At 64.5% G+C, this 11,771-nt stretch overlaps 1 protein-coding gene across 1 annotated transcript; it reads left to right on the top strand.

The window, feature by feature from the left end:
- Positions 1-5,027: 5,027 nt before the first annotated feature.
- Positions 5,028-7,403, top strand: LOC132229804 (basic proline-rich protein-like). Its single transcript, XM_059686256.1, has 3 exons — positions 5,028-5,096; positions 6,060-7,131; positions 7,393-7,403. Exons 1-3 carry the CDS (start codon positions 5,028-5,030, stop codon positions 7,401-7,403), a joined length of 1,152 nt encoding a protein of 383 aa, XP_059542239.1.
- The last annotated feature ends 4,368 nt before the right edge of the window (positions 7,404-11,771 follow it).

Raw genomic sequence — 11,771 nt, 5'->3', positions numbered from 1 at the left:
CCCCTACCTACGTTCAGGGAGCTCCCCATCGACCCAGGAGACAGACAGGGAGACGGACACGCTTTGGAGGGCTTGAGTAACTGAGCTGGGGGTGGGGAGGGCTGAGCTGCACTTGGGGCTGAGCTGGGCTGCACGTGGGGGTGAGCTGAGCTGTGCTTGGGGCTGAGCTGGGCTGCGCTTGGGGCTGAGCTGGGCTGCACGTGGGGGCTGAGCTGGGCTGCGCTTGGGGCTGAGCTGGGCTGCACTTGGGGGGCTGAGCTGGGCTGCACTTGGGGCTGAGCTGGGCTGCGCTTGGGGCTGAGCTGGGCTGCACGTGGGGGGCTGAGCTGGGCTGCGCTTGGGGGCTGCACTGCAGGGTGCCCTACTCCGTAGAGGGGAGGCCAGGCTCCTGCAAAGGCCTAGAAACATTATGTGGACTTGGGGGCGGGCGAGGCTCCCCCTGTGTGCGGTGCGGCCCCATCGCACAGGTCCTCACTCTATAAAGTGACCAGAGCTCCACAACGCCCCGCTCGTGGGACGGTCTGAGGGGTGTGGAGGCCGAGGGTGCTGGCGTGGACCTGGGCCTCAGCAGCCCCGAGTGCCGAGGGGACCCCAGCTGGTCTCCTGGGAGGGGCCCCGGGACGGCCCACAGGCCACGCAGTCAGCTCCCCAGTGGGGCGGGGAGGGGGGCCCGGGGAGAAAGCAGGCCTCTCATTGGCTCAGGACATGGAGCTTGTCACCAAACACCCTGAGCGCTGTCTGTCGTCCGAGAGAGAATTCACGATAAAGGGCAGAGTCTGAGACTAGTGCACCTCCAGTGTCAGGTGGGGAAGAGTCCGGTCCCTCCACAGCAGAGATGCTCTGTGACCTGCCGCCCTGAGCGCAGGCTCCTCCGCCCCCACCTCCACCCCCCCACCCCCGCCCCCCCACCCCCCACCCCCCACCCCCCACCTCCATCCCCGCCACAGTGTTAACACATGTCCCTCCCTCCTGCCCAGGCCTCGCCCGGCCCCCGGACCCGGTTCTGTCTGGAGAGGAGCAGTGAATTGTCTTACAAACGTGTCCAGGGTCCTTCTCGGAGGAGCCACCGAGGCTGTGGGGGGCCGGGCTGTCCCCCAGCTCAGGACCTGCAGCATCCGACAGCTGGTCAAGGGCAGGCCTCAAGGTCACCAAGCTGGGCGCTTCCGGAACGCGGGCCCTGGAGCGGAGTCGCTGGCACCGCAGAGGCGTGCGCTGCCGCCAGGTGCCTACGGGGGGTGGGGGTGGGGGTTGTCCCAGCCCTGAGAACCGGTGGGGGAGTGAGAGGACCGCCCTGCAGAGAGGCCCGTGGCTGTGGGGGCGGGAGAACTGCTCTCACCGGACGAAGGGTCACGGAGCCGGGAGCACGGCTTCCAGGAGCAGGAGAGCGCCCCGTGCTCCTTAAATGAGGGGGTGTCTGTCTGCTGGGCCCCGGGGGGGGGGGGCGGGGAGGGAGGCTGAATGCGCTGAGGCCGCCGGCCCATTGCGGGACACAAAGTCCGCGGGAGGCCCGAGTGGAGATTTTGAGGTGGGAGGGTCCCAGCGCCCCTCGTGGTCAGGTGCAAGGGAAAGCCCTTTGTATCCAGAGTCTGTCTCTGGTCATGGACGCGAGAGGCCCCTGGTTGCTGTCCCGGTGGGTCCCCGGGGCCCCTCACTGACGGTGGGGGAGCCAGAGGTGGGGAAGCGATGCTTTCCACGGTGCAGAATCCACAAGACAGCCAGCGTCCCCACAACGCTCTCTTTTTAAAAATATATTGTATTGGTTGCAGAGAGGAAGGGAGAGATAGAAATATCAATGATGAGAGAGAATCATGGATCGGCTGCCTCCCGCACACCCCACACTGGGGATCGAGCCCGCAACCCAGGCCTGTGCCCTGACCAGGCATCGAACCCTGACGTCCTGGTTCACAGGTCGATGCTCAACCCCTGAGCCCCGCCGGCCGGGCCACCTGAACTCTCAGTCCTGCCCTGGACACAAGAACCGTTTCATAGGGTCCCAGGCCCGTCACCAGCTCCGAGGTCCCCACCGGGCTCGGCGCTGAGTCACGGCGCTGGGTCCCACCACGTCCAGTGACCGGGGGAGGCCCGAGGGGGAGAGCCGGGCGCTGGCCTCCCGCCTCCCCACACGGAACACTGAGGGTTTGTGTGGAACTTTATTTTAAGAGCCGGTGCGGGGGTGGCTGCTCTCTCACTCGTTTTTATTGCAAAAGGAGCACCTGATGGTGTGAAACATCAGCCACCCCCACACGCGTCCCGGAGTGACCGCAGTGCAAGGTCAGGCCCCCGGGCCTCCCGGCACATGGCCGGGGTGGACAGGAGGCCCCTGTGTCCCCCAGCCCCTCTGCGGCGCACACAGACCACGGAGCACGGCCGCCCTCCCTGGCAGCGTCGACCAGAGAGCGAGGCCGGCGTCCGCTTCCTTTCCCGCCAGCGGCCTTTAGAGCCCCGGCCCGGCCCCGCCAGTGAGCAGGGCCCCCGCAGGGTGCCCGCGGCCCGGGCTGGCGTCGGAGCAGCTTTCACCGGCCACCACCGTGTGGGCGCCACCACCCCCTCCGCCAGCCGCGGGGGGACCAGGGGGGCCCGGGACGTGGAGGCTGTTTCAAACCGGCTCACGCCGGCGGCGGTCTCTGAGCGAACCTGAAAGGAAGGCGCAGCGATCGCACTTAAGACGAGGAAGACGGGAGCCTGTGAGCGAGAGGATGCTGCAGGAAGCCAGGACCTGCAGGTTCTCAGCCAAAGTCTCGCGGGAGCCTGTTTCTCAAAGTGGGGTCACAGGGCCACCCCCCAGGAGCACCCGGCGTTTGCTCATCTGGACCCCCCCAGAATCAGGATCTTGCGGGGGAGTGACAAGCACCCGGTTGGACCTGAGTCCCACCCAAGTGTGAGCAGCACCGTCCAGAGCCAGGAGCAAAGGCGGGGGGGGGGCTGGCTCTGCTCCCGGGCCTGCTTCGAGCCCTCCGGCGGCAAAGGGGCGTGTGGACCACAGATGGCATCCACAAGTGTGGCCCGCCCGGCACACGCAGCCGAGATGCGAGGCGGCCCGTGCAGGGAGGGGGTTTCTGACGCCGGAAGAAGCACGTCGGTTCTGACCGTTCACAGGGGGGAGTGCAGGCTGAGCTCCAAACTGCGCTGGGCACCGTGGGGGCTGCAAACCTGCTCAGGGACAAAGGACCCGGGAAGTCATTTACAGTGAGAGCCGGGTCACATGGAACAGACAAGCAAGAGGAACAGACAAGCAAGAGGAGGCGAGAGAATGTCGGAGAAGGAAGGTGGGACGTCACCGGTTGGTCGGCGTTGGAGCATCACCGGAAGCACGCAGAACGGAGCGAGCAGAGCGTGTTCCCAGACGAGCGTGGGGCTGGGGTTGTGAGAGCGACGGTGCAGTCGAGGAGAGGAACGGACCCGAGTGGCTGGAAGGAGCAGACGACGGAGGCGGGAAACTGAGGCAGGGTTCGGCGTCGGGAAGTGGGAAGTGGCCGCAGGATATTTTCAAGCAGATGATCGGGATGCGTGCGTCTGTCTGCTGCAGAGAACAGCCCATCTGCTGCCCCGGGGACACCCCTGCAGGAGCAATCGTGGCTCTGCCCAATCTGCAGGGGCTTCTCCGTGTCACCCCAGTTTCCCGGGGGGTCAATCAAGCAAGGAGCCGATCTGGGGGAGGAAAACGAGGGTTCGGGTTTTGGACTGACGAGTGGAGGTGCCTGGTTCCTGTCTACGTGGAGAAACCGACCGGGCAGTTGGTTGTCCCTGGAGGACAGGGCGAGGCCGGCCGAGGAGGCGGTGGTGCAGGGACGGGTTGGAGTGACCAGTGCTCCGAGGCCCTGAGTCTGCCCTGCTCCAGCCCCACGGGGCCCGGGACGCAGATCTGTTTCCTCATTCAAGACCCACCTCCAAACCCCCAAACCCAAACCGGGAAGCAGGGCCGCGCCCCAGGCCCGTGTCTGCCCCGCTGCGCGGCGGCTGCTCACTTGGGTGACTGGCCAACGTGTCTAACTCGATGGCAATGAAAACGCCACGTGTCAGAGCTTGTGGGATGCGTCGCTTGTGGGAGCGAGTGAACGAACAGCAAGTTCAACCCGAGAAAGCGGACAGAGGAGCGAATCCAGGGAAAAGCGGGAAGTAATGAAAGAGAAAGTGTGGGTGCGACAGAGGGTCCAGCGACTGACAGACCCTTGGCAGGACAGATCAAGAAGCAAAGGAGAGGGACTAGCCAGCTGACATCAGGGATGGGGCCGGGCCGGGGTCGGTGGCCAGCGCTGCCATACAAGCCCCACACACGTGGTGGCTCAAACCACAGAACGTTCTTTTCATGGAGAAGGAAGTCGGAGACGGAGGCGTCTGCACGGAGGGCGGGGGGGGGGGGGTTCCTGCCGAGGGGTGTGAGGCAGGGGCGGTGTCAGGTCTCTCCGCTGCCTGTAGACGCCGTCTTCCCCGCGTCTTCACGTGGTCTTCCCTCTGCGGGTCTCTGTGTTCTAATCCTTGCTGCTTAGAAGGACACGGATCCCATGGGCGAGGGCCCACCCTGCTGACCCCATGTCACCTTACGGTCTCTTTAAGAGCCACCTTTCCAAGTCAGTGATGCTCTGAGGTCTTGGGGCAGCGGTTCTCAACCTGTGGGTCGCGACCCCTTTGGCAGTCAAACGACCCTTTCACAGGGGTTGCCTAAGACCAGCCTGCATATCAGATATTTACGACGATTCATAACAGTAGCAACATGACAGTTATGAAGTAGCAACGAAAATAATTGTATGGTTGGGTCACAACATGAGGAACTGTATTTAAAGGGCCAGAAGGTTGAGAACCACTGTGTTGGGGTTAGGACTCCGACCTATGAAGGTGGGGAGAGAGGTGGAGACGTAACTCAGCTCATCACGAGGACGTTACTAGAGACCTGAGACACCAACGAGGTCCTAGGGGCTGTGAGGAGCCAAAAATAATTCTAACGTTACGACAGAGTGAAGAGTTTCCTTGGGCAACACACATCCCAGACGATCGCAAAAAGAAACAGGAACACTGAGCGGCCCATAACCATGGAAGAAATTGAATTCACAAATTTAAACTCGGTCACCGAGAAAACTGCAGACCCAGCGGACCCATCGGTGAGTTCCTCTACACACTGAACAAAAACACGCGGCCCATCTCACCCGAATTCTCCTCGGAAACAGAAAAGAATGGAAGGCGAGAGAAGCCAGAATGACTTCGGCCAAAACCTGGTAAGACGTTTAAAAAAGGAAACATACCGGCTCGTCTCTCCTAAGCGAAATGTTAGCTGGGCTCATCCATGCACCCGGGACTGGGATCAGCGGCCACACTGCATTGGGGGGGGTTTCCTAGAGAGCGATGCCGGTTTAACATTTCATAATTAATCAGCCGATACAATTTACCGCGTTACCAGCAGCAGGGAAACCGAACGAGCCTGTCAGTGGTTAGAGCCTTCGACCCCATTCAGCACTCTTCTAGGAGGAAACTCTAGAAACTGAAGAGGCCGTCTCTCACCTGATAGGCACGCCCGCCCACAGAGCGTGCAGGAGCAGGCTGCTCCCGGGGGCGGGGGATGCTGGAAGCTTCCCTCCGAGGCTAGGGTGGACGAGGGGGCTGCTCACTCCACCTCTGCTCAGTGCAGCGCTCGAGGTCCAGACAGCGCGACGAGGCGAGAAAGGGAGATACGAGACACACACATCGGACAGTAAGTGTGTGTGTGTGGGGGGGGGGATAAGACGCAGGGGAGTGTGTCCAGCCAGCGGGGACACAGGCCGTCGCCTGGCTGCGCTCCGTGTGCGACAAACCACCGAGCTGCGCGCTGTCCCCGCTCCTCCGCGTCCTAGTCCGAAGGGAAGGCGGCGTGTGCCGGGCAGGGAGGTAACCGCCTGCGAGCTCACGGAGAGGCGCCGGCCGCCTGCACAGCGGTGAAGGCTTAGGAAGCCGCTGTGGGCTCCGAATTGTAGGCAACTGAACCACCGGCGAGCCTGGAGGCCGCTGGAACCGCAGGGGCCGGGCGGGCGGGCACGCGGGGTCCTGCCGGGGCCTCCCTCCGCTGGGCCCGCTCCTCTCTCTCCGGGCAGCACGCAGGAGCTGAGCGGGGCGGTGGCTCGCTTCAGGGGCCCAGGCTTCCGGCCCAGCGGCGGCTGCAGGGCGCCCATGGACACGCAGGGGCCAGGCATCGCCTGGGACAGGCTTCTCCACTGATAATACTCGCTGCTCAGCTGAAACCCAAGTGCAACTGTCCCAGCCCCGGACCAGGAGCCCACAGCTCCCGGGGCCGCCCTGTCCCGGGGCCGCCTGTCCCGGGGGCCGTCTGTCCCGGGGGCCGCCTGTCCCGGGGGCCGCCTGTCCCGGGGCCGCCCTGTCCTGGGGGCCGCCCTGTCCCGGGGCCGCCCTGTCCCGGGGGCCGCCCTGTCCTGGGGGCCGCCCTGTCCCGGGGGCCGTCTGTCCCGGGGGCCGCCCTGTCCCGGGGCCGCCTGTCCCGGGGGCCGTCTGTCCTGGGGGCCGCCCTGTCCCGGGGCCGCCCTGTCCTGGGGGCCGCCCTGTCCTGGGGCCGCCCTGTCCCGGGGGCCGCCTGTCCCGGGGGCCGCCTGTCCCGGGGCCGCCCTGTCCTGGGGGCCGCCCTGTCCCGGGGCCGCCCTGTCCTGGGGGCCGCCCTGTCCCGGGGCCGCCCTGTCCTGGGGGCCGCCCTGTCCCGGGGCCGCCCTGTCCTGGGGGCCGCCCTGTCCCGGGGGCCGCCTGTCCCGGGGCCGCCCTGTCCTGGGGGCCGCCCTGTCCCGGGGCCGCCCTGTCCTGGGGGCCGCCCTGTCCCGGGGGCCGCCTGTCCCGGGGCCGCCCTGTCCCGGGGGCCGCCCTGTCCCGGGGCCGCCCTGTCCCGGGGGCCGCCTGTCCCAGGGCCGCCCTGTCCCGGGGGCCGCCTGTCCCGGGGCCGCCCTGTCCTGGGGGCCGTCTGTCCCGGGGGCCGCCCTGTCCCGGGGGCCGCCCTGTCCTGGGGCCGCCCTGTCCCGGGGGCCGCCCTGTCCCGGGGGCCGTCTGTCCCGGGGGCCGCCTGTCCCGGGGGCCGCCCTGTCCCGGGGGCCGCCTGTCCCGGGGGCCGCCCTGTCCCGGGGGCCGCCTGTCCCGGGGGCCGCCTGTCCTGGGCGCTGCGGCCTGGTCCCGGGGCCGGAGGCCAGCGCCCTTTGGCTCCAGCACCGCCTGCTCAGACTCCAGCCGTGACCCCGTGGTTCTCACCCCTCCATCCAGCGATGTGGACGCTCGGAGCGCGGGGCGGGGGGATGAGGGGGGAGGGGGGAGGGGGGGTCTCCACAGCCCCCCCAGGAGGAGAGCCTGCGTCTGTGGACGAGAACTCACTGTCCTGCGGCAACAGTGGGATGGAGCTCCCCCTCCAGCCACGACAACCTGTTTCACCCATAGTGCGCCTGTGAGGGTGCCGGCAAACAGCACCCCCCCCCCCCCCCGGCCCCGTGTGCAGATCAGACAAGTCCGTGTGAGTGTCTGCGGTGCTTAGTCCGCAGGCGCCAGGAAGGGGCCACGAGCTGGGCTGGCCGTGCCCGGAGCTGCAAGGTGTCCGGCCTGGACTCTGTGCCCGTTCCCTATGGACACCGACCTTGCGGCGCGAAGGCAGAGTCTTGGGGTGGCGGGGCTCCCCCAGCAGGAGGAGCTTTGGCGATAGTGTGCGTGTGAGCGTGCACAAGCGTGTGCCTGCATGTGTGTCTGTGCTCACCAGTGTGCACACATACAAGCTGTGTGTCACCTGCGTGTGTGCAGCAGGTCTGCACTCCTGTGTGTATGAGTGTGTGAGTGTGTGAGTGTATGTGTATGTGTGTATGTGTGTGTGTGAGTGTATGAATGTGTGTGTATGTGTGAATGTGTGTGTATATGTGAGTGTGTGTGAGTGTATGTGAGTGTGTGTGTGTATGAATGTGTGAGTGTGAATGTGTGTGTGTGTGAGTGTATGTGAGTGTGTGTGTGAGTGTGTGTGAGTGTGTGTGAGTATGTGTGTGAGTGTGTGTGTGAGTGTGTGTGTATGTGTGTGTGTGAGTGTGTGTGTGTGTGAGCGTGTGTGTGTGAGTGTGTGTGTGAGTGTGTGTGTGTATGTGTGTGTATGTGTGTGTGAGTGTGAGTGTGTGGGGGGCACGTCAGATTCACAGAGCTTCCCTGACAGCATCAACAGATACATCAATAACTCGCTCACTCCACACAACAAAGAGGAGGCCCCTTTCTCCATGTCTGTGTAAGCCACACACACACACACACACACACACACACACACACACACACACACACCCCTGTGGCTCTGTACCTGCCCCGACCTGAACCACCTGAACTGGGAGCTCAGAGGCAGCCCCCCTGATGGGAGTGGGGGGTGGGGGGGTGCAGGGGGTCCGCGGCCGCAGTCCTGGGAGCCGGAGGAAGGGGGCAGAGCAGGGCGTGAGGTCTGGGCATCCCGCGGAAAGCACGCGTGACCCCAAGCCAGACCGCCAGCGGCCCCGGAGGCCCTGCTCCCACCTGGCCCGTGGCCTCACCTGCAGGCTCCGGTGGAGAGTCAGGGGCGGGGTCGGCACCGGTCATGACCCGGGCTGATCACAGGGGCTGGGAGCTCACAAACTGAATGGGGCTCGAGGTCTGACCCCAGAAACGCCGGGACTCACAATAACCGCGTGGCTGTGTGTTTCCAGAATAAAGGGGGAGGGGGTGCATTCACCAAGGAAAGCAGAGGCCGCTCAGAGCCGCCAGCCTCGCCAGGGCCCAGCGCGTTAACCAGCTCCTCCCGCCTCGGCCAGCAGCGCGGGGCTCTTCCACCACCTCGTGGACACCCCGAGACGGCAGGCGAGAGGCAGCGAGCAGCCTGAGCCCCGGAGTCACCCCCTTTCCCCTTGGCTCTCTCCTCTCCCCTTTGCCCTTCGAGGGGTAGGGGTGGGGGCGGGGGGGGGCGGGGGAGGGGGAGGAAGGGGAGGAGGAGGGGGGGAGGAGGGGAGGAGGAGGAAGGGGAGGAGGAGGAGGGGGAGGGAGGGGTGGGGGAAGGGAGGAGGGGGAGGAAGGGGAGGGGGAGGAATGGGAGGGGGAGGGGAGGGGAGGGGGAGGTGGGGAGGAGGGGCGGCCTCACGCCCTTACCTGTCACCTGTCACTGAGCTGAGCTTCCTCATCAGCGTGGCCCACTGGTGGGCGCTGGGGGGTGAGGGGGACGCTAACTTGGTCAAACCTGATGTCAGCTTGAGCCCAGTGGGACCCTGGGAGCGGGCCCTTTGGGTGGGACTGGGTCCCTTGAGCAGCCCACCTACCTCCCAGGTCTCCCTCCTCCTCCCCAGGTGCGGCTGGGCTGGGTGGCTCTGCAACCCCGATGTCTCTGGGGCCCCTGCCGTGTGGGCAGGGCCTCCCTGTGCCCCGCAGGGGCCCCCATGTCCCTGGGGCCCTGCCTGGCCCTGGAGACCCTCTGGGGCTCTTTGCTCGCCTCCAACCCGCCTCCTGGCCTGTCTGTCCTTCCACGTGGGGTGAGGGGCGGCCCCTCAGGTCAGCCGCCCGGGGCCTTTGTCCATCTCAGCCCTGAGTGGGCAGCTAGGCCCTCCCCCCCCCCGCCCGCCCCGCACTCTCTGTGGCCATTGGTTGGGGCCGCTCAGCCCAAAACCGTCTCCTTTCTGGACAGAAGGAGGCCGTCCCCCCCAGGGTCCTCCCGACACAGCCCACCCGCTGGGCCCGCCCCCCCCATCTCCCACAGCGGCTCTGAGTTCCCAGGTGCCCTGGGTCCCCCGCGCTGGCCTCCAGGAGACCTGAGGAGGAGGCAGGGAAAGCCGTCCACACGGGGAGAAGCCGGGGCCTGGGCCGGCTGGAGGGTGAAGAAACGAGGGTTCTAGTCCCGGAAGGTTCTCACTTGGGGAGTTTCAAAAACGGCGGCTCAGTGGTGGAGGGTCGACCTGTGAACCAGGAGGTCACGGTTCCCTGTGGCCAGGGCACATGCTGGGGCTGCGGCTCATCCCCCGGTGCGGGCGTGCAGGAGGCAGCTGATTGATGTTTGGCTCCCATCACTGATGTTTCTCTCTCCGCCCGCCCTTCCTCTCTCTGAAATAAAGTATATTTTTAAAAAGTCAAAAGAATCTTTTAAAACCTCTTTCTCATTCATACCTACATTTTAAGCCTTCTCACTTTTTGCAAAATCCTATTTTGAATATTGACTTTTGTTTCCATAGCTTTTCCAATCGTCCCTCCCCCCTCACTCCCCTCCCCTTCCCCCCTCCCCCCCCACCAAGCGGATAAAAGCCGAAGAGGCAGCTAACCAGCCAGCTTCCTCCTCGTCCCTGGGTGTGGCCCTGTCACTGAGTCCTCGGCCATGGAATGTGAGTGGAATGTGGCCTCCTGCACGCCTGGCTGGGCCAGAGGGGGAGGGGGGGCGGGGGGAGGGCGGGGAGCGGGAGCCTGGGTCCCTGGATGACTGCGTGGAGCACCTCACCTGCAGGAACACCCTTTGGACTTCACCTGGGCCAGAAACACACACCTATTGGGTCACACACCTCAGACGCTGAGGTTTAGCTGTTACATAGGTCATTTGTGTGTGAGTGTAAAACAGAAAAACATACTGTTATTTTTTTCAAACTGCTGTGTTCCTCCTGTTTGGAGAAAAAACAAGATAGAACCAGTCCTCTGGTGGCTCACTCTCCCCACCTGGCCTCGCCCTCAGGCTGCACCTGGCGCCTCCACACCCCGCCCCTGGATGGTGATTTGCAAAGAACCGTCTCTGATCTCCCCCAGGCCCTCAAACTGGCCCTGCCCCAAAGCCACCTCAACCCCCTCCCACTCCCGCCCAACCTGCTCCCCTCCCAATGAGCCGCCTCCCTCCACCCAGGTGCTCAACTCGCCACTTGTTGGCACCTCCCTCCCTCCTTCCCACACCCCCCACCGTCAACCTCTCGCCAAGTCCTGTTGGTCTTACCTCCTGAATGCCTAACCAGTTCACCGCCTCTGTCCCCACCCTCACCCCCATCCTCTCCCACCTGGGCCAGTCCCTAAGCGCCTGCGTGGTGCACCCACCTGGTCCTCCTGCCCCTCCAATCCATCTCCTACCCTCAGCTGCATGATCTTTGCAAAATACGGGTTTAACTCTCCCTCAATGGACCATTTCTAAGCTGCTTCGTGTTCTTACAAAACAACGGCGGCTCCCGAGGCCTGTAGGCCAGGCCCAGTCTGCCCCCAGCCCACCCCACTCACCGGCCCCTGTGCTCACCAGCCCCTCCTGCTGCCAGCGCTCTGCCCAGGCTCAGCCCCTACCTGAGAACGGCCTGCCTCCTCTCAACTCTCTTGTCCTCAAGGAACGCCTGCCCCTCCCAACAAGGCACATCCCATTAAAGCCGTCCCAGCGCCCATGCCTCCCTCGGGGCACTTTCTGGGTGTAACGCACGGCAGGGTGTCTAATCGCTTGTGTGTTCTCCACTCAGCCCACCTCACCTCTACCCCAGGGCCTTTGCACCTGCTCCTCTCGCTGCCTGGCATGACGGTCCCAGGTGTCAGCATGGCTAGCCCCTCACCTCCTCCAGCTCTTTCTTCAGATGTCACCTTCCAGGTGAGGACTCACCAACAGCCCTATTTTACAAAAACCGCGGCGGCACCGCCTCCAGCCCCACGCTGCTGAGCACCTTCTCCGGGGAGCTGCTATCTCCCAGCATCTCACTTATTGGTGGAATTTGTCTTTTTATTTATTATTATTTTGTTAACCCTCATCCAAGGATATTTTTCCATTGATTTTTTTTTTCTTAAAGAGAGAGTGGAGGGGAAGGGGAGAGAGAGAGAAAAAGAGAGAGAGA

Source organism: Myotis daubentonii, chromosome 3 (genome assembly GCF_963259705.1).
Source record: "Myotis daubentonii chromosome 3, mMyoDau2.1, whole genome shotgun sequence".
Lineage (NCBI taxonomy): Eukaryota > Metazoa > Chordata > Mammalia > Chiroptera > Vespertilionidae > Myotis > Myotis daubentonii.
Note: the sequence above shows the minus strand (reverse complement) of the source record. Positions and strands in the feature narration are given on the sequence as shown.